The sequence below is a fragment of the Thrips palmi genome, unplaced genomic scaffold (genome assembly GCF_012932325.1).
Source record: "Thrips palmi isolate BJ-2018 unplaced genomic scaffold, TpBJ-2018v1 HiC_scaffold_19, whole genome shotgun sequence".
NCBI classification, from domain to species: Eukaryota; Metazoa; Arthropoda; class Insecta; order Thysanoptera; family Thripidae; genus Thrips; species Thrips palmi.
In genome coordinates this window covers 5,271,133-5,299,028 of record NW_023144628.1, presented here as the reverse complement: position 1 = coordinate 5,299,028, position 27,896 = coordinate 5,271,133, and the positions used below count along the sequence as shown (strand labels likewise).

At 61.5% G+C, this 27,896-nt stretch overlaps 1 protein-coding gene across 1 annotated transcript in view; it reads left to right on the top strand.

Annotated features, from left to right (window-relative positions):
• The window catches only part of LOC117646260, a 104,666-nt gene that overhangs the window by 45,017 nt on the left and 31,753 nt on the right, over positions 1-27,896 (top strand). The window contains exons 4-6 of the mRNA XM_034387096.1: positions 13,396-13,537; positions 14,172-14,239; positions 20,454-20,705. Of these exons, the coding sequence (XP_034242987.1) occupies positions 13,396-13,537; positions 14,172-14,239; positions 20,454-20,705 (462 nt within the window). The remainder of the gene's footprint in view (positions 1-13,395; positions 13,538-14,171; positions 14,240-20,453; positions 20,706-27,896) is intronic.

Sequence of the window (27,896 nt, the reverse complement as noted above, 5' to 3'; positions counted from 1 at the left end):
GGAGAAAAATAGAAGAATGCAATTAGCGCGGGGAAGGTAATTTGGGAAGTCCGCTCTGCACGACTCGCCCTCCCCGCCTGGGTGCAACACACATCCACTGGGGAGGATTTGCTTTATCAAAAAAAGGTCAAAGTTTGTCGAAAGTTATTTTGTGGTTTAAGAGCCTTTTTCAGAAATTTTTAAAATGTTTTCTACAGTGTTTTTACATTCTAAAATTTACGAGTCGTTGAAAGTTACAAGTTTTAAAAACTTACCAGTTTTATCACAATTAAAAATTCTAAGTTTTGGATTTTTCTAAAAATGAAGTTGTGGGAAGGTTTATGAGCTGCAAAACTGAAAAAGATGTTGAAGATGTGAAAGCGAACGTGTAGGGAACCTCCATCCAACTCAAGAAGATTCCCCAAACAACTCCGCGTCGCGGCGCTGCGGGTCTAATGACGTGCGGGTCCTGGAGGCTCCAGCAGCGCCGCTCCAGCAGACTGATTCCGAGAGTCGTTTCCGTCGCTCTGTCTCTCTCGCGCCTATACGGGACGCGCCGCGAGTGCGAGGGAGACAGAGACGACTCTCGGGATGAGTCCGCAGTGGCGCTGGAACGCGACAGCGCGACACAATAAGCGTTATTTTACAGTGGGGTGGTGCCGGCCCAGCCCGGGGCGGGACGCGGGGCACGGCGTGCACAAGTTGGACGCTGGCACGTGAGGCGCCATGGCCGCGCCGCGGCAAGTTTGAAGAAAACGTGATTTCGGAGAAATTCGGGTTGAGCCTCCGCGGGGCAAGTTTGGGCCAAGACGGCGGCGTGGTGCTGCTGGCTGGTGTTCGCCTTGACGACGACGCGTCGCGCGGTGTAACGGCGCCTGCAGCGACACTGGAAGGAAGGCGCCTCTGGAAGGGGTAATAGCAGTCCTAGTGCCGCGCCGCGCCAGGTTCTTTCATGGAAATTTAAATGCATTGCTGGCGCGGTGAACTGCTCAAGTTGGAGTGGTAGCGACCCGGCGCGGCGCGGCCGCCCGAGCGGAGGCGTGTTGTGGGGACGAGCAGTGAATCGGGAATGGCCGAACGAACGAATGAATGAATGAGAGAATGATCCAATGAATGAATGAAGGGAATGAAAGGCAAGTCCGCCGACTGCACGCGCGGTCCGGCCCGGTCATTGTTGCTGCTAACTTTTAATTGCGGCCGGTTTGTCGGCCCGAGCGGAATCGATTGCGGTGCCAACTTGGCGAGGACGCACAGTGGGCCAGAAGACCGGCGGAGGCGGTCGAAATCCCGGACGCGTTTTGAGCGCAGTGCCTCTTTTTGGCGGCACTTGTCGTTTCCGTTCCGTTACACTGGGAGTGGACCTCGCTCAAGTGGCCCGCGTGTAAAGGTTCAAATGAAGCAAAGGGACTTTGGAAATGGAGCGAACGAGAGGCGGAGTGGATCGAACCAGCGTGGGCCGCTGGGCATGTTTGGCCACCTGGCTTTGGAGAGCCCTCGGCCAGCCCGCTGGGAAATTAAAGGAAACTCGAGATGGGCTGTCAACCCACACGGCCGCGTGCGCCGTGCCGTGGATGACCTTCCGGCGATGCAAGTGGGCCGCGGAGGAGGAGAAAGGCAACCGGAACGAGAGCAGGGCAGCTAATGGACGGCGAGGACGGCGATGGCGCGTCCGCCCGGAGTGAAATGTGTCGGCGCTCTCCACTCTTCCTCCTAGCGAGCTTCCGCCGCCATGGATGCACGCCGCGGCTTCTGCGCGACCAGTTGCTTTAGAGGACGGTCGCGAGGACGCGCACAGACACACGTCCACATCAACTCACATACTCACACACACACTCGCGGGGTTGACGCCTTTGTCCCCGTTCCCGCGTGTTTACGTGTAATGAATCCCTGGCGGTGTTTTACGGACTGGCTCCCTGTTTTTTGTTTGCGTTTTAAGCCCAAAGTAATTGCCTCCCTCTTCACTTTCATACAATCCGGACAGGTGGCCTTCGGACGGGCGGCGTGGCGCGGCGTGGCGTGCCGTGCAGGACGCTCCCCGGCTGGATTGATGATCTTCAACGAGATTGGGGTGCGCCTGCGCCAAGTTCGCCTCTCTCTCTCTCTCTCTCTCTCTCTCTCTCTCTCTCTCTCTCTCTCTCTCTCTCTCTCTCTCTCTCTCTCCGGCGAGGTGTCGAGACAATAGGCGCCGCTGCCGCCGGATCCCCGCGCGATTTCCCTCGCCGATTTTAGCAGGCGAACGGCAGCGCTTGACTCTGCTTGTCCCGGCGGGTAGGAGCAGAGATGACGAGGTTGCTCTGCGTCACGTTCTCGCCAGGCAAGCCTTGCCAGTCGCGAGCGAGGAGGTAGACTCGCTTCCGGTGTTTTGTTACGTGACCAGGCGCCGCCTCGCCGAACGCCGGCGGCGGAGCCGAGCGAAGACGGGCGGAGCCTCGGCGAATGGCCCAAGGCTCCTCCAGCTCCAGAGGCCAGTCCGTGCGCGCCGAGTCTTCCAGCGAATTTGGAAAATGGCCGGCGCAGTTTATAAAGGGGAAGCAGCAGCAGCGGGCCGGCCGCCGCCCTGTTCGTGTTCCGACGCCTTTTCGACGCCCCGAGCTACGGGCCGACGCCTGCCCGGCGAGCCTGGCAAGCCTGCCGGGCCCGGCATGGCACGGCAAGGCACGGCCAGCGCGTAGGGAGATGGAATCTGCCGGAGTGCTTCGGCTTGACTGACTTCGCACCCCCTCCCCCTCCCCCTGCCCTTCTCCTTCACTTGACTTGACATTGTCTTGTCTGAAAATGGAGTCTCTGACAAAGAAGGCGGTGCCGCAGCCGCGGTGGTGCCGTGCCGCGCCGCGCCGCCGAGGCCCCAGACACACGCGCCCTCCATTTCCGCTTCTGTTTTGTGCGCCCCGCGTTTCTTTTCGGGGAAACCTTCCTCACTTGATTGTGCGGACGGTCGGTCGGCGAGGCCAGGGCGGAGACAACTTTGGGTTCAACACCGCCACAAGTTTCTTACATTTTCCACCTTTCAAACTTTTAATTTCATAAAATGTAGTTTTTACATTATTTTTTTCAAAGTTTTTAAAAATTACATTATTTTAGCAATTTTTTCAAAGTTTTTGAAAAGTACAGTACTTTGTCAAAATTTTTTTAGCCATTTTATTTTTTAATTTTTTAAAAAGTGCATTACTTTGGTCGGACTGGAGACAGATTAAGAGGTTGGACGAAACGATGTCTCTCCGTGGCGCAGTGAGCGCGAAAGTCGGCATGGCCGCAGCGAGGGAGGACCAGGGAGGACCACTCAGCCAGCAGCAGCAGCAGCGCTTGCAACAGTATGTTTCCATTGAGACAACGCGTTGCAGTGCAGCAACAGAGTAACAGAGTATGCATGTAAATACCCGGCGCCGCAATAAGGGAGATTGTGTGCCGGGGAAAGGGGGAGGGGGGCTTGCGATACCCCGCACTACACGGGGCCCATTCGCAGTCAATGTGGATTGTGTTGGGTCTCTCTCTCTCTCTCGCACACGCATCGCATCCCCTTCTCTCTGGGAGTCTCTCGGTGCGCACAGAGGCGGCAGGTAAGAACCTTTTAGCCTCTTGGCGTGGAATGAGTTCGCTCAGGATGAATCAAGATAACCTTTAATTTTGAGTAGAGGCCCCGCTCACTCGCTCGCCCGCCCCCCGTCCCCCTGTTCGGTTAATGAAAAATTCAACAGAAGGAAAAAAGATTGGTGAACAGTAAAAAGGAGCAGGAACAAAAGCAAACACTTTGCCGTGTCATGGTGGGTCATGGGTTATGGGCCAGCGAACCGCCGGGCGCCGCCGGGTACCCGCCGCTTGCTGCGATCGCACCCGATCATAACCAAGCCTCAACTCTACGGTGCGAATTCCGATTCACGAGGCTACGAACCCACTCCGGCTTCCGGGCAGAAATCGTTGAAAACACCATATTTTGTTTGTTGTTTTTTGTGCCCTGCTTTTGCGTCGTTCTTTTTTCACGGTGGTCTTTCCCGCCTTTTCGCGTACAACTCTGCTTCGCGCTGCCCTGCGCGCTGCCCCTCCCCGCTGGGAGACGCAGTGGATCCTCTGCACATTTCTGTCCCCTCTTGGTTCCGTATTTTTCTTTCTTACCTCAAGGATGCCCCCCTTCCTCCCCCGCGGCCTTGCGGCTCACCCATTGTCCAGCGCCGATTCGTGACGATGATAGGCCCTCTGCGTCCGTCCGTCCGTCTGCCTGTCCGTCCGTACGTTCGTCCGCCGTTTCCTCGGCCAGCCCGCGCGGCTGCGGCGTCTTGCCGGCCCGGCCGTCCATTTTTCGGGCTTAAAACGGCGCCCGGAAGAAGTAGTGCCAGCGGGAGGGGAGCAGGACACTGTGCCGAGCCCGGCGCAGCCCTCGGCGCGGCCCTGTGGGAGGGTCCTGAACGGCACCCCAACGATTACTCTACATTACACACACTCGCGGCTCTGGAGAGAGAGAGAGCGTCACTGCACTGGCGCTGCATCGGCTGCCCTTGGCCGTGCAGTTAACTCCCTGCGTCGCTCGGGCCCGGTCGACTCTGACGACGACGACGGCCCCCCAGGCGACCGTGGACGCGCTCTCCGCAGCGCTGCGCTAGCCCCGCTGCTGGGTCGCCGGGCGACGACGCCAAGTGGGTCAGCAGAGTTTTATTCTGTTGTTGGTGTAAGTGTTATGTTAGTTTAATGGCCCAGTGCAGCTCCGGCCACGCGTGTGCTGGCCGTGCTGGCCGTACCCGGGCGCCTGGCCCGCTGGCTGGCGGTGCTGGTGGTGCTGGCGATGCCCCCAAGAGGCGCCGCCGCCTCCACCGCCGCCATCTTGGCGCTGCGGAGCATCTTTCTTGGTCTTCACGGTCTGCCGCGTGGATAATCTTGGCCCTCCCGGATTTAGCGCGCTGGCGGCGCTGCCGGCTAAATTGTGGGTACGGGTACTGCGGCGCCACGGCCGTGACGGGGAGCGAGCGCGCGCCGGCGCCAATGGGACAGCGGGCTTTGGGCAGAGCCGGGGGCGGAGCCGGGGGCAGAGCCGGGGGCAGAGCCGGGGGCAGAGCGATGGCCCGCGGCTGCAGAAGCCGCCAGGCTCCTCGGGGAGAGTCGTCGAACCGCCGCCGAGCTGACCAACAATAATTCGTCGTCGTCGGCGAGGTGCGGCGGCAGTGTCTCGAGCACAGCGATGATGATGATGACGACGAGGTCGCGCGCGAGTTGATTCCAAGTTCGCCGCGCCGCGGACTTTGTGCAAATAGGGGCAATTAACCTCGCATCACATCCTAAGGCTTCATCTGTATCCCGCCTCGCGCCTCGTGCCGCATCAGAGGTGGGGTTGTGCGTAGGGGGGCGTCGCGGAGAACGCCAGGACGCCGTCGAGGACGCCGTCGAGAACGCAGGCGACTGCCTCGCGTGCGATAAAGAAGGATACTTCCGCGTCGCCCCGCGTGCTGCGGGCCGCGGCTGTTTCGGGCCTGGAATTTATTTGCGTCGCTTGCCTGCCAGCCTCGTCGGGGCGGCCTGGCGGCCCACGGCCCGGCTCAGCCAGCGCGGCCCACGGCCCGGCTCAGCCAGCGCGGCGGGCCGGTATTTCGGTATTTGGTATTCCGCCGGCGCGCCACTTAACCTCAAAATGTATGCAACTACTTCACCTGCCAGCCCCGGCGGGGCGGCGGGCCGTCAACTCCACTGCCTCCCTCCCCCCTCCCCCCCGCTGGTCGATCAAGCCCATGATTACGGTCCCCGCCCTTCCCTTCCTCTCGCCAGCAAACGCCATAAATACAATAATAAAATGTCGTAAAATTCCGGCGGCATTTTACACCGGGACCGATTTCCCTGAGGACAGATTGGCGCGCGGCCGCCCGCTTTTGAACCATGGCCCGGACGTGCTGCGTGCGTCAGTGCGTCGCGTGTCCCTTTGTGTTTCGGCCGCCTTGGCCGTTCTTCTTGCCCACTGTGAGCTCCCCGCTTTTTGCTTGTCCTTGTTCCTGTTCTTGCCCTCGGCGTCGTGCTTGGCCACTGCAGGTGATCGGCGTCCCTGTCGGTCTGTCGGGTTGGTCTGGCCGAGGCGGCCGGCGGTCTTAATCGCTGCGAAGGGCCCCGGATTACGGGCAGAGCGGTCACCTCTGTGTCCTGCCGGCCCCTCCGGCTCGAGGCCCCGGAGGCCCTAGCCCTTGTGTCCACGACCAACACCAGCATCGACTGGGCTGCCTGTGCTGAGCGTCCCCCTCGTCTTCTGGTCCACTGGCGCGCTTTGGCGGGAATCCCTGCGGGCCGCACCGCCCCGCTAAGCCGGCGGCGCCTTCTGCGAGGGACTATCCTTAGTAAAGAGATTCATCAACATGATCCGGCAGTGCTTTTGGCGGCGGTTCCAGGAGTGTTGCTCAATGCTCACGTCGCGGAGGGTCTCGGACCGCCTCGGACGGCCGCGGGAGTCTACCCCTCCAGGAGTCGTCGAGGAATCTATCACCCGGCGGCCGAAATGGCCCCCGGAAACGCCTCTGCTGGCCCCCGGGGGGCCGCCTCGCCTCGCCTCGCCGCCGGGCTGTGGGCACCTGCAGGCGAGTGTGTTGGATGGGCATGCTGCAGAGCCATTCCGGACGCGCGCTGTCTCTCTCGCACCGCCACGGCGCGCCCCAGCGGTGCGAGAGAGACAGCGCGACGAAGCACTGCGCGGAATGAGCCGACCGGCCCGGCAGTCACTCGCGCCGGGGCTGCAGTTTTTCACCGCGTGACGTCGCCATTCCCCGGCAGAGGGCCCCGTCGGGGGCAGGCAGGCAGGTGCTAGCCCGAGGCGAGTGCTTGATTGCTTTACACGCTCCAGCGAGCCCCCTCACGGTGCCCCAGTCCGAGATGATCCGCCGGCAGGCCGATCCCGAACAACGGAGCCGTGTGCCTGCGTCGCTCTGTCTCTCTCGCACCCGCGCGAAACGCCCCAGCAGTGCGAGAGAGGGATGCTGCCTGCGAAGTCGGGGCGCAGAGCGCAGCGAGTGCGGGGCCGTTGGCCGCGGGCCGAGGCCGCCGTCAGCCCTCGTGGAGCCTACCCAGCCTGCAGTGGCGTGGCGGCGAGGCCCTGTCGCCGGCTTTGACAGGCCATTGCATGCGGACTGCAGCGCCAGCACGGCCCCACTCGGGCAGGCAGCCTCCGCCGCTCCGCCTCGCTTCGCGCACGGACTGCCGACGTGCCCGATGTGCGAGGCAGGCCTGCCTGCCACGGCTGCCACGGCCAGGGCGACGTGGTGTCACGGCCACACAGTCCGCAGCGGTCCGCAACGCGACCCACAGTGACGGCACGGACACACGGTCCAATTGATTCCCTCAAACTCGCCCGACCCGACTCGGGCTAGCTCATAACTTGGCCGTGGCTTCGGCTTCGGCTTCGGTTCGCACGGCTCTGCGCGCTGCAGCCGACCGAGGCCGAGGCCGAAGCCGCCGAAGCAAGCGCGTGTTTAATCGGCTGAAAATTGAATTTATGCAAGCGGTCCCAAGTCTGCGAGGGAGTCGGGTAATTTCCTCTGCCCCCTCCATCCTCTCGTATTTTTTCCCTCCCTTTCCATCGCCGTTTCTTTTCGGTCCCCCTCCCCCTTCCGGGCAGCCGGGTGTGTGCGGACGTGCGTGAGAGTGTAGTCAGCAGAGCACTGCTGCTGCCGGGACCAGGCACCAGGCACGCGCGGCGCGGTGCGGGGCGGTGTGGGGCACGCTCTGGGGTGCTGTTCGCAGCCGCCCCCTCCCTCCCCCGCCCCACAGCCCGCGGCGGGCGTGGCGCGCGGCAGCAGCAGCAGTATATTCCGCGGAACGGAAGCCATCTTGCACCGCAGAGCGCCGCGCGTTACAACGAGGAATATAAAGTCGCGCTGCAACCCTTGCCCTGATGCGCCTCGCCCGGCCGTGCCTGCCGCTACCCACCGCGTGGCGTGTCGCAGCAGTGTACCGCCAGTGGGTACAATGTCCCCTGCGCCGCCACGCCCCCGCGGGGCCCCCGCCGCCCTCGTGGTCTCGGGCTCATCCCAGCGACGGCCCGGCTGCTCGCGAGGACGCCACAGTACTACGCCACCACGGCCTCTCTCGGACTCATTTTGCCAGCCGGGTGCGGTAAATTTGTGGGGGCAAGTTATCTGTCGCCCCCCTCGCGCCCCGAGCCTCTGCACCAATCCGCGAGCTGAATCTGGAATCCCCCCTCCCCCCCCTCTCTCTCAGGAGCAGGACCACCACGACGACTCTTTGCCCACCGGGACCCCGGCGGGTAGCAGGGCGAGCAGGGCGACCGCAGTGTGGCGGTGTGGCGCTGTGTCGTGGCGCGCGGCGACCTCTTCGCGCTGCCCCCTCCCCCTCCTTCCTCCTCTCTTCTCTCCCGGCGATCTAATCTAGTTTATGTTTGCGGAAAATGAGCCAAAAAGCGGAACGAAATTTGTCCGCGTTCCGGCCGCTGCAGTGAGTGTGCCTCTGGTGGATAATCTAGCGCGGCGCTGCTCGGTGCGTGGCGTGGCCTCGCTGCGGCCGAGAGTCGTTTTCGTCGCTCTGTCTCTCTCTCTCGCACCTATACGGGACGCCCCACGAGTGCGAGAGAGACAGAGCGACGAAAGCGACTCTCGGAATCTCTCCATAATACCAACAAAATTCGTCAAAATATCTAGAAGGTTCAGTGAATTCTCAATGGTAGGTTACGAAGTCAGCTGCGCTCCACCATGATATGGAACATTTTCACCATAATGTGGAGAATCTTCACTGTACAACATTAAGAGCGCTCCTCCAGTCCTCCAGCCCGCCAGGCCGAGCGACTCCGCCCAGCGGTCGCTCTGTCTCTCTCGCACTCATTAGGCGTGCCGCACAGGTGCGAGAGAGACGGAGAGGCCACTACACCGCGCCGGATGCCGCTCCTCCTCGCGGCCCCGCAGTCCCACAGTGCCTCAGTCCGCCAAATGGGACGACACCAAAGTTGCCCACTGCGCAACTAAGCGAAATGAAACTCGCAGCCCGCAATAAAATAGCGGCGGCAAAGTGAATAAAAAGTGTCAAACAAAAGTACAACATCGGGAGGAGGCGCCAGGCCGGCCGGGGCGGGGCGGGGCGGGGCGGGGCCCCTTGAATAGGAAAGAAAAATGTCGGAACAAGTTTGTCCGTGTGTTTCTTTTTGTTCTCCCCGAAGAACGCCTCGGCGGCGCCGCGCCTCTAATTTCGCCCTTCTTCCTTTTCTATTTAGAATTTTTCGTGCGGCCAATCCACCCCCCTATCTCTCTCTCTCTCTCTCCCCCATGCGTCCCATCGGTCCCCCGCCATCCCCCGCCCAGCCACAAAGAGGGAAGTTTATGGCGGCCGATGCCACGGCGAGCAGTGCGTGCGCCAGCCCTCTCTCTCACACCCGTGTGGGACGCCACATGAGTGCGAGAGAGACGCGCTCTCTCCAGGAATGAGCCGCTGTCGAACCACATGAGATGCACCAGTGGGCTCTCTGAGGTCTCTCTCTCACTCTCGCACTCCCGGTGCGCTCCGGGTGGGTGCGAGAGAGACAGGACGACGGCCCTCTCGTATCGAGTGCGCGGGGACGCCTCGACACCTGATTACTGCACCGCGAACCGCGGCTTAGAGAGAGAGAGAGGCACCTCGAAACTTGGAAGAGGCTGAGCTTTCCCCCGCTCCGCCGCGCCACTGTAACCCCGGCCCGCTCCCCCCCGTGCGCCGCGCGCCGTGCGCCCCAAATGGCGTGCCGTTAATTTGTTAGGCCGCGAGGGGCGGGGGTGGGGGTCGTTCATAAATTAGGTGCTCGCGGCATTTATACCCGCGGATTGAACTTGGCGGCCCCTCTCCTTTTTGAGTGGCGTGCTGGCGTGGTCGCGGCGGTGCAGGGCGGCCCCTCCAGCCGCGCCAGCTGTCCCGAGCGGCCCGCTCCAACTTTGGTCCTCCACAAAGGGACGGCCAGTGCAGCCCGGGCCCGGCCTCGGGCCGGCAGAGTCTCTCTCGCACTCGTGGGGCGTCCCGTTCAGGCGCGAGAGAGACGGAGCGGCGAAAACGACTCTCAGTGTGCCGGCCGGTGCGTCGCGTCCATTCATCGCGAGCGACGACGACTCCGCGGCATAACAGGATCGCCAACTTCTTAACCAAGTTACCAAAAAAATGAAAAGAATGGGCAAAAAGAAGTGAAATCCGGAGGGACCCAATGCGACGGCGGTGCCAAGAGTGCGCGCGGCCCGGCTCGGCGCGGCTCGGCGCTCGTCTCTGTCGAGGCTATCCGTCACCGGGGGCCGGCTGCTGCCTGGCTGCTGCCTGGCTGCTCGCCGGCCTGGCCCTGGCCTCCGCCGCTGTGTTCTTTCCCTCTGTGATTTCGGCTCCCCGCATTGCCAGCATTGCGAGTCTGTGGGCCGCAGTCTCCTCGGGATCCCTTTGGGCGTGGCGCGCCCCGCCCCGCCCCTCCCGAAACCTGGTGCTTTTTCGACCCCCTTCCCTCTGGCCGGGCGGAGCGGGCAGAGCAGGGCCCTCCGGTTATGAGCCCTTGGAAGTCCCTTCCTTGCGAATGAAATTTTCATATTCATCACGCTGCTCGCAGTTGGCGCTCCTTGACCTTCCACTGCTCCGCCGCCGCAGCGCGCTGCCTGGCGCTAGCCTCTGGGCGTCCCGGCGTCCGGACCGCCCGCCTCGTAGACCGCCTCGCAGACCGCCTCGCCGTTCGCGCCGAATAACTTTAAAGTGCAGTCCCGGATGACATACATTACGCAGCGGCACTCTCTCTCTCCTCGCACTCGCACCTGCGGGACGCAGCGCCCCGACCAGAGAGTGCGAGAGAGACAGAGTGACGTCGGCGGCGTGCGGAAGGAATCGTAGGGTGAGCCCGTCGAGGTCGCCGCCGAACAGGGCACCACGGCGTTGAGGAGACTTGGCTTTCCCTCCTTTCTGTGCACCTCTCTCTCTCTCTCTCTCTCTCTCTCTCTCTCTCTCTCTCTCTCTCTCTCTCTCTCTCTCTCTCCCTCTCTCTCCCGCCTCGTCTTGAAGCGCCGCCCCCGCCCCCTTTGCAACCCCAAACTGTCATAGTGCGCCCCTTAACGACCTTTAGCCGCCCGCTCCTTACCTTTTCAGCGGCGTATTACGCGGCCCGGCCTCGCGGCGAGCGACGCGGCGTCCCCTCGGCAGAGTCCCTTTCGTCGCTCTGTCTCTCTCGCACCTCCACGGAACGCCGCATGAGTGCGAGGGAGACAGAGCGACGAGGAAGACTCGGAACAAGTCCGCAGGTGGCTCCCCGCCCCCGCGGCCTGGAGGCCCCCTCTGGGGCCCTCGGACTGCTTCACAGTGTAATGGATGTGTTGACCGCGGCCGTCGGGGTGCCTGGCGCGCGGCCAGCGGCCTCGCAGTGTTTGCGTCGCTCTGTCTCTCTCGCACCCTCTCGGAGCGGCCCGTGAGTGCGAGAGAGACGGAGCGCGAGGGAGGTACTTTTCGGAACCAGCCTGGCTCGACGCGCCGCGGCGCCGCGGCTCAGAGGCTCGGTGAATGAATTTCCAGGGGGTGCTTACGCGGCTTGCGAGGCTTGCGCGTCAAATCGATGCCTCGCGCGTCAAATCGATTCCTCGCTCTCCTCCTCGTCGAGGGCACTGCGAGTGCGAGGGAGACGGATGGCTGCCCCGTTGGGCTGCCCCGCCAAAGCAATGCCCCCCGCGCCGCGTATGGACACGCTCGTTTGTCGCTCCGCTCGGCTTGGCTCGCGGCCGCGACGCTGCGGGCTCACTTCTATCTGTCTCTCTCGCGCGCGTGGAGCGCGCCGCGAGTGCGAGAGAGACAGAGAGCGCCGCTCGGAATGGCTCCGCCGGGCCTCAGCCTCGGCCTCAGCGCCTGCCATCGGCAGCATAGGCCGCCCGCTCGGCAGCGGCGCGCGGCGGGCAGGCCTACCTCGCAGGCGTCCTTCTCCCTCCGTCGCCTCGCCGCGGCCCAGCGCGCCGCCATGCCGGCGCTTTGTCCTTGTCGCTCCGCCCACGCCGCCACGCCGCCACGCCCTATTTTCCCAATCTTATTTTTCTTGGGCCGCAATTGGGCGCAGGCGGGCGGCCGTGTGACTGGCCGCCCCTGAGAGGTTCCCCGTCCGCGGCAAGGCCGGGCAAGGCAAGCCACTCTCCGTCTCTCTCGCTCCGCCGGACGGGTAAAAATTTGTCTTGGATTTAATCCGGGCTGCCCCGAGTGGAGCTGCCCGGACCGGTCCGGCCCGATCTAGTTCACAGCTGATTTCACCCTATCGCGCGCAGACCCAAGAAAAATGGGCAGCAAGGCTGTACGACCCGGACGACCTCGAGCCGGCCCTGGCCAGTCCCTCTGTCTCTCTCGCACTCGCGGGGCGCTCCGTAAGGGTGCGAGAGAGACGGAGCGACGAGTCGATCTGCTGCTGGAGGCAGCGAGCCGGCCGGGCCGGGTCCATCAATTCGGGAACTAAATAACTCGCCGGTGGCAGCAAGGCGGCCAGGCTGCTGCAGGCTGCTTCAGCCGCCTGTCTCTGCCTCTCTCGCACGCGTTCGACGTGCCCCTGAGTGCGAGAGAGACAGATGCCTCCCTCTCGAAACGAGCCCGCCGCCTGCTGGGCCGCACGTGTTACGCCCTGTTGCTGTTTTTCGGCGGGTAGCTCCGCCAAAGCTGATGGTTTAGAATCCAAGGAGGCTGGCCTGGCCGAGGCCCCCGGCCAATCCCTTCTTTCTGGGGATCCCTCGACCGGGGGGCGGCGCGGGGGCGGCAGGGTGGGGGCGGGGCGGGGGCAGGGCGCCCAAAGACCCCCCGGCCCGCACCCTCGCAGGCCCTCGCAGGGCGGGCAGGGCCAGGTAGGGCTTTGGGCGGACTTAATGTCTGCGGGCTCACCTCGCAGCTGGCCGGCCATTGCGGTCGCCCCGTGGCAACCCTAGGCCGCGGCGGGCACGTGGCAACCCTAGGCTGACCTGGTGGACACGTGCGCCACGCGTGTATTTCTCGAGTAGTTTGGCCCGGACTCCAGCGGCCACTCCAGCGAGAGGTACGACCTGGCGACGGAGGCGCGCGTTTTTTGGTGTCGAGATCTGCTGGGGCAGGGCGGGGCGATCTCCGGCGTGAACCCGAACAAGATACTGATCAGCTCGGCGCGGTGTCGGCCTGGTGGCCTGGCAGCCTGGCGACCCTAGTTCCTCTCGGGTCACCGCAGTCCAAAGCCCTGCTAACTCCCCCCGAGGCCCCCGCCGCCCACGCAGCCCTTCGTGCCCCCGTGCCCCGCGCGGCCCCCGCGGCCCCCGCGCCGTCCAGGGCGCTTCTTCCGGGGGGATTTCGGGATTTTCTCGCGACGGTTTCTCGGCCCGTTTGGACGGCCCACGGACGGTCATTACTGGGCTGCCAGCCCCGCCTGGCTGCCTGCCTGGCTGCCTGCCTGGCTGCCTGATTGCAACGTACGGCGCGCTCGCTGACCGTTGACCCATTGACATTGTTCTGTTTGTTGCTTTGCAGGGTCGTGCCGGTTCCCCAGCCGCTGGGAGGGCCAGTGGTTCCAGAGCGGCGTGCGGCAGGGCATCACCATCCTGCACAACCGGCTGAGCAACAAGGGCCGCTGCGTCGCGTCGGACGGCGAGAAGTACCTCGTCGTGGACGAGTAAGTGCCAGTTTGCTTGCATGCAGTGCTTGGTCCAACATGGCGGCGGCGCAGAGTGGGCCACAAACTCGCTTTACTCCGGCCGAGTTTCTCATTCGGGCCGTCAAATGTGTCTGCATCGCGGTGCCATCCCTCGTTCTAAGCGGAAGCCATCGGTTCCACTTTGTATTCGCTTTGAGCCAAACACAGTTGAAAACTCTGCTGGCTGACGGCCTCGGCGGTCAGCTCGGCGTTCTTCGCGGCGGCCTTCCCCTTGCCGCCAGTGTTCGATGTCGGCTCGGCTTTGCGCCTCGGCTCCGCGGCGCCACCGCTAAAAACGAAAGGAAGAGAAAAATATCGCGCGGCGGCTCTTAACGAAATCGCATCCCGGCGAGTAATCTGACGTGGAACAGACGCCACGGCCGCCATTGGCGCCTTGCATCGCACGGATCAGCCCGGCGGCGGCTTCCTCGCTCTGTCTCTCTCGCACCCACTCCGAACGCCCCGGGAGTGCGAGGGAGACGGAGCGACGAAAGTGCCGGTCGGCTGCCGGTCGGCCGAACATGGAAAGGCCTGGCCTGCCGGCTGAGCGATGACCGCGTTGCGTCGTGGCTGCGGCCCAGCATGAGACGTGACGTGCCTCTTGTTGTTGCAGGAAGGGCTCCTGCTTCCGCTGCGTCGTGATCCACGAGAAGCACATCAACGTCCTGCAGTACAAAGAGAGTGAGTATTGGCTTGTTTCGCCCAATCGTTGGCGATCGCTCGTGTTGTTGTTTGGCTCAAAGGGTGCCGGCGGGCCCGGCCAGCGGTCCCAGAGGGGAGGGGAGGGGGGGAGAACAGAGAGCTCCAAGGGTTTATACGGTACGGTGCCGTATTGTTTGCAACCTTTGTTTGCGTTGCTGTCCATCCCGACCCTTCTCTCGTGAAATCGCTGAATCCGCGCCGCTCTACACGCTGCTGCTTGCTGCTCGCTTCGCCTTCCCATTTTTTCCACATTTTATATTTCTCTGTTCGTTACTGTGCTGCGTCGGCGTTATCGACATGCCTAATAAGAGAGAAAGAGAGAGGGGGGGCGAGGAAGTTTGCGTTGCTGTGCCGAGTGGTGAGGTTCGCGTGTTTGGGTGGGGCTCGTCCTAATGGGACGTGTGGCTGAGGGAAGGACACGTCAGCAACACGCACTCTGTCTGTCACTATCTGTCTCTCTCCATCCCTCCCCCCTCTCTCTCTCTTTCTCTAAAACACACACTCTTTCTCTGGCTAGCTTCCCTGACAAAAGACTATGATGACTGCTGAAGCGCTACGGCAAAGTTTCCCTTTAACTGTTTCTACCAGTTTTGACAATTTTGTAGAATCTTCGTGACGCCGCTTGTCTGACTGACTAGACGACCTGCCTTCCCTGCTGGCGCTGCGCTGCGAGACAGCAGGCGGGGGGGGGGAGGCAAGCACGCTCCATCGGGGGAGATAATGATGCTTTTCGTCCGAACGCCGTGTTTGCTGTGCAAACCATGTAAAGGCATGCCGGGGCAACAATGCCACATCACGAATTGCTCGCCGCCGCTCCTCCTCCCCCTTCTTCTTGTTCTTCTGCTGTTCTTTGTACCCTCGGTCGTGTGGGGGGACTAGGGGGCACCCTCAGGTAGGGTTGTATTTTAATAAGCTCATGATGATGTGTCAGTCTTCTCTTTTTGTCATCTTCCTCTCTCTCTCTCTCTCTCTCTCTCTCTCTCTCTCTCTCTCTCTCTCTCTCTCTCTCTCTCTCTCTCTCTCTCTCTCTCTCTCTCTCTCTCTGTGGCTCGAAGCGTCAGAGTGACGCCGGGGCGTCTGGAGTGCAGCAGGTCATGTTGCATGCAATATGCAATCGTAAATCAACCCGAAGCGCCCTCGTTGCATTGTTTGGGGGGCACGCGGCGGGCGGGCGCAGCCACACACGGCCACGCGGCGCGCTGCAGCCGAGAGTTATGATTTCGGAGGGCATGGCGTTGGCGCGCGTGTGTGCCGGCCGGTTTGTTTGTGTAGCTTGAAAGAGTGATGTGAGGCCGACGGGTGCAGCGAGACTAACGCACGACACACTGCGCGACGACAGACTCCCCATCGTCCACAAATAAGCCTCCAACCCACTCCTCGAATCAAACTGATTCCTCGTTCGATTCCTCGTTTGATTTGTTGTTTGATTCCCGAGCAATTCCCCGTACGATTTCCCATTTCATGTGTGTGTCGCTTCAGTCCAATTATTTGCGTAATACCGATCACCGAAAACGCGGACCCGCTGCGTGCACGCTGCATCGCATGCATTCCTCTCCGAGCGAGCGGTGCACCGACCTGGCTTTACGAGTGTAGCGTACTCACTCCCGGCGTGTCGCGGCGCGTTGCCAATATTCGCGGCCAGGGGCCAGGGCGTGGCGGCCCAATCACAAAAAGCACACTCTGCGTGCCAACGGGGCCGTCGCAACACGTACTCGCAGTGTGTGTGTGGGGGGGGGGACGTACACTACTCGTGCATGAATCATAATTTATTCGCCGTCCACTCGGATGCTGGATGGCGCGCTGAAACATATTGCACGACAAACCACACACCGTTCCTCCTTTTTGGCTGACAGGCCGCAGCCCCTGCGCGTTTCGCGCTCATTCAGCGGCCAATCACGTCAAAGCCAGCGGTAGAGCGAGAGAGAGGGGGGGGAGTTAGCTGGTTTGCAATGGATCCCATGCACGCAGTTGATGAGGGGGTAGTAAAGATTTTTTTCCGTTGTCCGTGATTAGTGACAGCAAAGAAGTGTTGACAGTGCGCCCGCCCTTCTTTGGCGCGTCACTGCGACGCGGGTGAGGTCTCTCTCTCTCCGACACACTCAGCCGCTGCCGAGGGCGACCACGCGTGCGCCAGATTCTTTGTTGCCTTCTGCTGCCTCTCTTTCTCTGTCACACACTCGTTTTTCCCTCGTTTTTTCTCCTTCTTCTTTTTTGTCTCTTTGTTTTTCAAGCAACGCCGTGGCGTGCGCGGCGAGTCGTAATAATTCTTCATCTGTTGTTTTCCGTTTGTGTCGCGTACGCACCCACACTCGCGCGGCCTCTCGTGTGTGTGAGGGAGAGAGATTGAGAGAGAAAGAGAGGGGGACGGGGGCTGTAGCGGCACGCGTTGGTCGCGCTTTCTTTGAGTTGTAAATTAGAGGCGTGCGAAACGACTCGTGTCGTGTGGCGGGGGAGGGGGGGTAAGAGAGGTTGGTGGTGGTGGTTGGGAGGGGGGGGGAGAATCCCGGGCCATGCTGCCAGGATCACGGCGGCTCATGGACGGCGAGGTGTTCGCCGGGCCCTGGATTAGAAAGCAACGCAGTACAACTACAGGCTGGCGGTGTTCGAGGTAGCGGGGTGGGTGGAGTGGAGTGGGGGGCTGGTTTTTGCGGGCCAAGTCTCTGCGGGGCCCGTGCGTCAGTTCTCTTCCCCCCCCCCCTCCCGTTGTTCCCGTGTGTCCCCCCCACCGCCCCCCACGCAACCTGCTGCTGCGAGTCGCAAGTTTCGCACGCCCCCGGTGGATTTGGAGCTTTAGTTTGCGGCATACGGTAATGTGGGCGCGGCGGGGCCGTGCTTCGCCGTGCTCCGTGCCCCCGCGGGCGGGCGGGCGGGGGGCTGTGTTGTGTTGCCCGTGGCGGTCCAGGTTAGGTCGGGCGGTGCATAATCACAAGAGCCGAGGAAGAAGGCGCGGTCGCGGTGCGGAGCACTCGCGGCTTCACATGTGCGATTCTCGCGCGCCTGGGACTCCAGCAGGCCTTCCAGGCGCGTTGCCCCCCCCCTTTTGCCAAGCGGCTCCGGAGTGCCGTCGGTCTGTCTCTGTCGCACCTCTGCCGGCCTGGCCGGCGGCACACGAGTGCGACAGAGTGCAGAGCGACGCCACTGCCGTTCGGAATGAGCATGCCGCCCGCAGCAGCGCGCAGCAGCGCGGCCCAAACTTTAAGGACGACCGTAAATTCATTAAGCCGCTCGGCCAGTGCCGCGGTGCCGTGACGCGGCGGCGGTGGGTCTTGTAGGCGGTGGGTCTGGAGCCTCCCGAAGGCGGCCGGAGTCTCCAGGAGGCGCCGATGACGTGGAGGATGCCCTTTGCTGCCTCGTTGCCCATGCCGAGGCCCCGCCCCGCTGGCCGGGCTGCCGGGCCTGGCAGAGGTATGTAACAGAGTTAGACCGCTGTTCGGACGGGCCGTCCCGGAAACGGCGGGGAGGCGAAGGGCCGTCCCTCGATCGACCGCCGCTGCAGCGCCACCTGGGAGAGAGAGAGAGAGGGCTGGTCGCGCGATCAAAGGATTATGTCCATCTGTGTGGAACGCGTTTTGTGCCGCAAGCCGAGCGTGAGCGGAACGTGGCGCGGACCGCGACTTCGGGGACGCTTTCGACCACCTGTTCCTTTCCCCTGCCTGGGAATATTATGGCCGTGGGAGAGAGAGAGAGAGAGAGAGAGAGAGAGAGAGAGAGCGGGTACATATGTTAGAGAGGGCCTGCGTGGCCTGAGGCCGCGGCAGCGCGGTGCCCAACGAGCCAGACCGGGCCGAGGCCCAGGACGAGGCCACATTCCTGGCGCCCAGTTTATAGGGGCTCACTGTTGCTTGCAAATTCCGGGCTCATAAAACAACGGGATCTTGGGGGGCCACGTTGCCTCGCGCTGCGCCGAGCTGCGCCACATCGGCGCAACCATATACGCGCCTACACTGCCAAGGCCTTGGCCAAAACACAGCAGAAGCGGGGGAAAATCACTGAAACAGGCTGGCCCTTTTTTTGCCTCCCTCCCTCCGCGAAAATGGATAAAAGAGAGCGATTTGTGCGAAGGCCCGGCGCGTTAGTATCGAGTTGATCTAGGTAATGGAGTGGCGGCCCGGTGGCCGGCGGAGCCTCTATCTCTCCAAGTAGACAGGTGGTCAGTGCGAGCAGGCGGCCGAGGGGGGTGGGGGCAGAGGCCCTCAATCCACTGCAGCCCCCCGCGGAGGCCAGCAACCCGTCGTCCCAGAACGGCGTGCGTGTAAGGGTTCATCCACGTATTACGTCACGGGAGAAACCCTTCTATGAAAGTGATGCTCTGTGATGTTTTTTGCCACGCCAGTTGGTATTTAAAACATTTTAAAATGATCTCTTCTCCACTTCTTGTTTTGGTGCACGTCAGCAAAATAGACGTTGATTCGTAGCGTCCCTATCTTCTGGCAGTGTGTGAGCGGGTTGCTGTACAGAGGGGCGGGTAACTTGACGTGTGGAAAGAAGGAGCGGAGGAGGCTGCTCTCGGGAGACGCCGTGCCACGCCGCGCCCCGCCTCGCAAACACGCCCCTTGTGTTTCAGCGCGCCGTGTCACGTGAAACCGAAATTCCCGTGCGATTCCCTCCCCGCTTCGTACTCGCAGTGTGCGCGAAGTGCGCGTGGTCACGGCCACCAAAGCAGTGCGGCCAGCACGCATCAGAGAGAGAGAGGGGGGGGGGGGAGAGAACGAAAATGACTCGAAACTTGCTCGGCCACTGCCCAGGCTACGCCACTGCCGCGGCGGTTGGTTAGACTCCGATGGACGGACGGGGTGGGGAGGGGGTGGGGAGATGAAAGGGAAATCTGCATGGCAGAGGGATTGTGTGGAGCGTCCTAATGGTATTCGCCGGATACACTTTTTTTTTGTTCTATTTTATTGTGATTTTGATAGGAAAGAGGCCTTTTGTTTACCGCGGTCTGTTTGCAGTCTGCCCCCCAAAAAAGTGCGTCGCGGCGCCTCTAAGCGGCCAGGGCTTGATGAAGGACCGCGCATCAACATGCGCAAGGTCTGGGGCCGTGTGTCGCGGAGGCTCGAAATATTGTTTTCATTCCCGAGTTGGAATGGCGCGGCGTCTCGCGGCGTCTCGCTGCGTCGAGGTGTAATAGTGTAATAGCGCCGTGATGAATCTCCATGAGCTTCGCCGAGCTTCGCTTGCTCTGGGTATAAAGTGGCCGCCCGTCCCGCCTGCCACCCGAATCACAGTGTCTCCCCAGACGACCCCCACCCCACCCCTCCCTCGCGTTGACGTGCGTCAGCCCCGTCGTTTGTCTTTCGCTTCTCAGTTGCCGCGATGTAAAAATGCGCCGGATATTTTACCGCGCTGGTCGAATCGGGACCTACCGTTCGGAGCCTCGTGTCACCCACAACCCGCTGACTGCAAAAGCCCTTTCATAGTCAGACCCCAAACCATCCTCCTGCGTCGGTCCTATCAAAAATTTGTGGATTGTTGGTATCCGAATGGGGACTTTCATTTCCGGAATCATGAATAATGCAGAAAACATCCTGACGTCGCACGCGAGGGCATTCAAGATTCCGAATATCGACAGAAACATTAGTCAGGTCGTATCGACTGATTATCGTGCATGTCCTCGGTCATTAGCCGACAAGAAACCCATCTTAAATTTAGTCAGTCCAGTGTCTGCACAGTGCAGCGCTGGCAATATTTGATGGCGACGCTGCGCGGGGCCGTGACAAACACCTAATGCCGCGCAAACGAGTGCCGTATCGGCGTACCGATCACGACGTCCTCCCTCCGCGGGGCGGCCAGCACTGCCAGCAGGGTGGCCGGCTGAGCGATGGCTCGTCGCCGGCTGAAAAATCGTGTCACTTTGCGCTGCCGACCGCCGGGCAGTGGTGGACGTACTGGAAATATCACGGGGGAAATGGTTTGCCGTCGCGGGGAGTCGAAACCAGGTCCGGACCGTGGAACGACCGGCTCAGAAAATTTGCTTCCAAGAATATACTTCGACCGAACATACGATGGAATATTACTTATATGCCTTTGGCCCACCACTGCGTCCACTAGCTCTGATCAAAGACTTTCCTCAACGTCAAAGTAGTTGTCATGGTATGCCCTGCCTCGCGTTGGCCACACCCATTTCAGCAGCGGCAGCCTCGCGATATAGTCCTGCTATTTCATGATACTGACTCCTTGCGTGTTGCTGTTGCAGCCTTCTGCCAGGGCCACACCAGCCTGGACCAGCTCTGCAAGCTCATCACCGGCGACGCGCTGCTCTTCTCCATGTTCCGCCTGGGCGGCTCCCCGGTGGCCTGCCCGTTCCGCGGCCCGCTCGCCTTCACCTACAACCGCGGCCACGGGGACTGCCGCTCGCCCATGTCCTCCGTGGAGGCCTGCACCCAGGAGTCGCGGCTGCTGCTGCGCTACCAGGCCTGCCCGGACGTCTACGGCACCGAGAGCACCGGTCAGTACCAGCACTGCTACAAGTAGCGGACTCGTGATTCTGAACAACGCCTAGTCGCCTCGTCTCTGTACCCGAAAAAGTGTTCTTTCGTTCGCGGCTCGCGGTGGAAGGAGGTTTCGTCGGCGGTGCCGACTCGAGATTGGGAATGCATTTGGGCTTTTGTCTCGGCCGTTGTACAGTCCTTTCCGAGCGAGCAGGCGCCTCGGGAACACCGCTCTGCCTCGCCGACCGGAAATGAGGGCTTATTTGCACGACGACGACGGTGCCAGCCAGGCCGCGCAGCGCTCCCTCTGTGCTCTGCGTGCGAACTGCAAACAGGGCTGCAAATAGTGGCTCGCAGCTGCGAATAGTAGTGCCGCCCTGGGCTCGTATATAGCAGTGTGTCGGAGTCGGTCGCAGCAGCGTCGTGTGTGTGTGTGTGTGTGTGTGTGTGTGGCGCGCATTGCGACGCCCCGCTGCTGGAACAGGGGGGATGACTCTCTGCAAGGGAAAAGACAGAGTGCAGACACACACACACAGAGTCGTTTTTATTAGCGGCTCAAGTGCCCCTTTTACAGCGGCGACACCGTATAAAACATTGTTGTCACTGAGGCGGCGGTTCGATCACCCGTCGTCGCGCTTCTCTTTCTTTTTCCTTTTTTACGCGTCGCCTCGATGCGGCTTTAGGTGTGTGTGTGTGTGTGTGTGTGTGTGTGTGTGTGTGTGTGTGTGTTGTGTGTGTGCGTGTGTGTGTTATTGTTGCGGGCTGCCGGCGGACAGCGCCGCCGTGAAACAGAAACGGACGCGTCGGGCGTTTGGCGTTGTCGAGTCCCATTAAAAAGCGTAGGCCCGGCCTGTTCGTCGCTTTAAAAACGCGCGGTCCGCCCTGCGGCGCCCTGCGGGCTGTGGCGCCTTTGTGGCAGTGCAGCGTCCGTCCGCCAATGACGTGTTCGGCGGCAACAATGGTAATTTGACGCGCTGTGTGTGCGGCCGCAGGGCCGTAGGGCCGTAGTCCATTGTCTCGCCCTTCGCATTGATCGCAACGTAAGCCACATTGTGGGCCCCGCGTGCCCTGCCTGCCCTGCCCGTGCACGCTGACGGCGCCTAGTTTGCGTTCCGGCCTGCTCACTCGATGCGCGTGCACCGGGGCGTCGCACCGCGGCCCGGAAGGCCGGTGGGGGCGGCCAAAATTCGAGACGCGTTTTGAGCTCCAGAGTCGCTAAATGGGACTCGAACCGAACGTGTCACCCCACCAATGGATTGCCCTCCGAACGAGATGCGTACTACGCGGGCGAACTCCGACCGAAAGTTCGTCTGAGTCAACCCATGGACCGAATCCCCGACTCCACCTTTGCCTTGCTTCTGCCTCCTTAATCACGGACGGCCGGCCGGCCTATCGGCCATCGGTCGCCGCGCCGAGGAGGCCGAGCCTATCGGCGCGTCCTTCCGTTAATTTGCTGGAACGAAATCGGGGAAAAACAACAACAACAACACAGTTGGCTGGCGGCCCCGGCCGCGCTGGCACGCATCCCCATCGGGCCGCGCCGCTCGTCGCGCTTCCGGTGAGCTTATTGACCAAATTTCCGGGTCGCATCGGTCGCGATGGCCTCGGCTGATACCTCGCGCGGCCGCCCTTCCCCCCTCCCCGCCTCCTCCCCGCCGCCACAACTTCTTCCACTAACTGTTTTGGGGCGCCCTGGGGGGCCCGGGCCGCCGGCCTGGCTGCGCTGGCGCGGCGCGCGGCCTGCAGCAGGGCGTGCTCGCGTTCGACGCGCCCCCCGCCCCGCCCCCGCCGACTGCAATGTGACAGAAATATGAATTCACTTTAACTTTCACATTCGCGAGTTTTATATTTTTTCCCCGCGCAGGCGCGGCGGCGGCACTCTTTTGTGTCATTTGTTTTCGTTTGTTCTGGCCGTCGGAATGGGCTTGAGCAGCGCGGGGCGGCGCGTCCTGCCCGCGCCGCGTTTTGTAGTCGCGCGTCGCCCCGCCGCGCCCCGCCACGCGCACTTTAGCAAAGTTTGCTTCATAAAACGTGACGTCTGGCTGCGTTTTGCTCGGCGCGACACGACGGCGCGCGGTGTGGTAGGGCAGGTGTGTGTGTGTGTGTATGTGTGTGTGTTTGTGTGGGGGCCACTCGGTGTGCACGGACTTTATCGGACTGGGTTCTGTGTGCTTGGGGGCGTGAGTGTGATAGTGTGATTGTGTGTGTGCGTGTGCGCGTGTGTGTGGTAGTGCGTGCGTGGGCCTGCGTGCCCGCCCCCCGCCCGCCCCAAAATGTCATACAAGGGGTTTCCGTTGCGGCTGCGGCGGCTGATTGGGTTGCAGGCGGCCACCCCCAGTCCGCCCCCAGGACGGCACCCTGGTGGTGCTCCCCGCCATAGCGCGCCGTGCCGCCATAAACCGCGTCCCCCGGCCGGGATGTCCCCCTTTTCCTCCAAGCCAGCAGCGCAGCGGCGCCCGCACGGCCGCAACCCTCTTGAACCGCTTTTTCCTGTGCCGCACAAAGAGTAGTGGGCGAGCTGCGATTTTGACCGCCTCCACCGGTCTTCTGGCCCACTGTGTAGCCGCCGCTCGCGTCCCGTGGGCGGCGGCACGGCGTCGTTGTGACCTGCTTGCCGCCCCCGCCGCGCGGTCTGTGGGCCCACAGTGTGGGGGCGGCTCGGTGACACGGCGACACGGCCGCGGAACACGGGATGGATGGGCCGACCGACTGACACACCAGTAATCAAACACGCCCTCTCTCTGTCGGTCTCTCCCTCTAACTTTCCTTTTTCGTCGTGGGGATGTGGATAGGCGCACGCACCTGTACATCCCTTTCCCTGCGTGTCGTGTGTGTCACGCGGGGGAGAGAAGTGGGTCAATAGGTCAGGCGTGGCGTGTTTGCAAAGTCCGTGGGCGTGTGAGTGTGTTGGGCAGGCACTGCCAGGCAGGCGGTTGCGCGCTTCTTGTCTTGCAGTGCAGGGGGCGGCGGCCGCCTCATAAAAAGCGAAACCCAGCGCGCTGCCTCCGGCTTGCACCGCCTCCACGGCGTGTCTTGCACGGCAGCAGGGCGGCAGCTAGCGGGGCGTAGAGATGTGCGCTGACCGGTCACGACGCCGCCGCCGTCGAAGGCAGCCGCGCCGCCGCCGCCGGTCGAATCGGTCGGCGTAATCGGCGTGAATGAAACATTTGCTTCTGAAGGCCTCAGACCACAAAATACCTCGAAAAACTGAAGTTTCCTTGAGCCAAACGCGTTTTTCTGGCAAAAATTTGCCATTCCAACTTTGGCTTACCTTCCCCACCCCTCTCTCCGCCTTAAGGACGTAGTTCATTGAGATGCCAAAAATCAAACACTCAGAAAGTAAATGGTCTTTTACGCATTTAACGTATATATTTGCTAATAACTTGCTCTATTTGCGCACTTGTATCATTTTTAACATGTGTTTGACAAAATTTTGAGACCCTATAGTCAGTAAAATCAAAATTTCTTTCACGCCGATTACGCCGATCACGCCGCCGCCGCCGGCCTTAAATTGGCCAAGCGCCGCCGCCGACCAAACTGGGGTCGGCGCACACGTCTAGCGGGGCGATAGACTATTTATGGCCCCCTTCCACTCCCCCTGCCCCCTTCCCCCGGTCGGGTACTCGTGCGCTTTTGAGGGAGCCTTCATAACGTATTCACCTCGGCCGCATCGTATCGGCTCGGCCGTCTGCCCGGGCTGCCTGCCTGCCTGCCCGCCTCTGCCCGGCGGCCTGCTGGCGGCAGTCCCGCCGCGCAGGGCCGCGCGCGCCGGCTGCGGTGGCCTACCTCACAGGCGCGTAGGCGCTCTGCTGGCGGTCTCCGAGGAGTCTCTCCCCGTCTCTGTCGCACTCCTGTGCCGCCTCGATGCGTGCGACAGAGACGGAGCGACGCGCCGCATAATCTGACGGATTGCAGCGCGCGGGCGGCATGGCGGCGGGGTTCACGCGACGCGGGACAGGGCGGCCTGAAGGGCCTGAAGGGCCTGAAGAGGGTCGCGCAGGCCCTTATCTTGGCCGAGTGCCGCCGGGCTGGCCAGGCCGGGCGTCCGCGTGTTGCGGTCGGGTCGCTGCTGACTGGACGGACAGGGGACTGAGGTCATCGCCAGCCCGGCGCAGCCCACGCTCATTCCGAAACAGTGCCCTGTCTCTCTCACTCATGACTCATGAGGCGTCAGGCGCGCAGTGGAGCGACAGAGACAGCGCTGTTCGGAATCAGCCTAGCGGCCCGGCGCAGCTGGCGAGTTCTAACCAACCCCCACCCGAAAGCGCGTCGCGAGGAAAAATTCGGACCCAGGCTGCTGCTGCTGCTGCTGGAAGAGAGATTGGAATAATTGTTGATATTTCCGCCCCCGCTCGCTCGGCCCGGCCCTCTTCCCTTGGTCCCCCGTGGGCCCGAGGCGGCCCCAGGGTCCAATTGATCCTGAGGAAACTTGGCTCTGCCGTCTGGGGGCACCGGGGGCGACATCGCAGCGAGCCCCGCAGCCCCGCAGCCCCGACCGCCCCCTTCGGGGCGTCGCCGACGGACAGCCTCCAGTCTGGCGGCCGAACCGAGGGAGGGATCTTTGTCCGGGGAACAAAAGTTTGTGCGTGCGAGGCGCTTGTGTGCGAGTGGCCGCGATAATCTAGACGGCGCCATCAGCTGCTTTCCCGCGGCTCTCTTTTTCTCCTCCCGAGCTCTCCGCCGGCCTCCGCCTTGCCGTCGCCAAGTTTGAAACACAAGCTGCGAGCAGACGGCCGGATCTCGCTTCGAAAGGGGCGTCACTCCGCTCCTCTCGCACATGGCTTTGGTCGGCGGCGCTGCGGCCCGCCCAAGTTGGACGTCGCCCACCTCGTAACCCCGACCGCCGCGAACCTCCCCCCCCCCCTCCTTTTCCCCGGCCACTCCTGGGGACGGCCGTCGTAACGGCAATCGCACGGGCCGACGGTGTAGCGCACCGCTGCACGCTCATTCAGGACGGGGACGCGTCGCTCCGTCTCTCTCGCACCCACAGAGCGGGCCGCGTCGGTGCGAGAGAGACAGAGCGCCGCTGATGCACGGGCGTGCGCGCGTGCGGCGGTCGTTTGGTACATTGGGGTGGTCGTTGTGCGATCGCCAAAGGGCGGCCAACGGGGGAGCCGCGCTGAATAGTGTTTTGGCGCGCTTGGCCCGCGGAAACTACTGGCGTCTCTCTCTCTCTCTCTCTCTCTCTCTCTCTCTCTCTCTCTCTCTCTCTCTCTCCCTCTCTCTCTCTCTCTTCCCCCCCCTCTCCCCTACTGCTCTAACGGGAAACGCGCGGCCCTGATCCCTCTGGAAAGAAACACGGATTACAATGACTTCCCCCAGAACACAAGCCACACACACACACAACCACACATACTCGCACACACCTACACTCAAATACTCACGCTCACACTAGACCTCGGTGGTACCCTCAGGCTTAGCGAAGGGAGTAGGAGCGAGAAGGACGAGGAAGGAGAGAGGCGTTGAGAGTACCCACCTGCTAGCCCAGCGGTTCTCAACCTTTCTCGGCTCGCGACCCCAAATTTGAAGCCAAAAATTTCCGCGACCCCCAGGAAAAATTTCGCGACCCCACGGGACCCCTCCTTTAACATGCCACGGCGTCTGATCCGAGGCGGGCATTTTGCTCCCTCAACGGGCAACTGGTCTTTGGACCTTCCTTTAGCATGCCTTTGTTACGGAGTGCAATTATCAGTCTTAGTTTGGGAGCAGTATTGTCTCAAAGTTGGCCAAAACGCTCAGAAATGTCTATGAAAAATCGTGTTTTGGGCTGATTTTAAGCAGCCACAGCGTCTGATCCGAGGCGGGCATTTTGCTCCCTCAACGGGCAGTTGGTCTTTGGACCTTCCTTTAGCATGCCTTTGTTACGGAGTGCGATTATCAGTCTTAGTTTGGGAGCAGTATTGTCTCAAAGTTGGCCGAAACGGTCAGCAGTGTCTTTGAAAAATCGTGTTTTGGGCCGATTTTAAGCAGCCACTGCGTCTGATCCGAGGCGGGCATTTTGCTCCCTCAACGGGCAGTTGGTCTTTGGACCTTCCTTTAGCATGCCTTTGTTACGGAGTGCAATTATCAGTCTTAGTTTGAGAGCAGTATTGTCTCAAAGTTGGCCGAAACGCTCAGAAATGTCTATGAAAAATCGTGCTTTGGGCCGATTTTAAGCAGCCACTACGTCTGATCCGAGGCGGGCATTTTGCTCCCTCAACGGGCAATTGGTCTTTGGACCTTCCTTTAGCATGCCTTTGTTACGGAGTGCGATTATCAGTCTTAGTTTGGGAGCAGTATTGTCTCAAAGTTGACCAAAATGGTCACAACGATTTTTCAAAGACACTTGCGACCGTTTTGATCGACTTTGAGACAATACTGCTCCCAAACTAAGACTGACAATCGCACTCCGTAACAAAGGCATGCTAAAGGAAGGTCCAAAGACCAACTGCCCGTTGAGGGAGCAAAATGCCCGCCTCGGATCAGACGCAGTGGCTGCTTAAAATCGGCCCAAAACACGATTTTTCATAGACATTTCTGAGCGTTTCGGCCAACTTTGAGACAATACTGCTCCCAAACTAAGACTGATAATTGCACTCCGTAACAAAGGCATGCTAAAGGAAGGTCCAAAGACCAATTGCCCGTTGAGGGAGCAAAATGCCCGCCTCGGATCAGACGCAGTGGCTGCTTAAAATCGGCCCAAAACACGATTTTTCATAGACATTTCTGAGCGTTTCGGCCAACTTTGAGACAATACTGCTCCCAAACTAAGACTGATAATTGCACTCCGTAACAAAGGCATGCTAAAGGAAGGTCCAAAGACCGATTGCCCGTTGAGGGAGCAAAATGCCCGCCTCGGATCAGACGCAGTGGCTGCTTAAAATCGGCCTAAAACACGACCCCAGCATCGCCGCGACCCCTTAAAAAAATTTCGCGACCCCGCTTGGGGTCGCGACCCTAAGGTTGAGAACCACTGTGCTAGCCTCCTCGTTCGCACACACAGACACGCTCTCACTCACACACAGAGGGACGCGGAATCACACACTGTTCCGGTTACCTCTCCACTGATTCCTCGCTTTTCTTCGCGGGCCGCCTGTTGGTCCAGCAGCGGCAGGGCCTAGGGCGAGTCCAGTGTGGTACCGGGCTGTGTGCGGTTGGCCGAGGGGACCCCGCCTGCCCCGCCCCGGCGGGAGGGGCTTAGTGTGGATCAGGCTGCCCCGCACACTCGG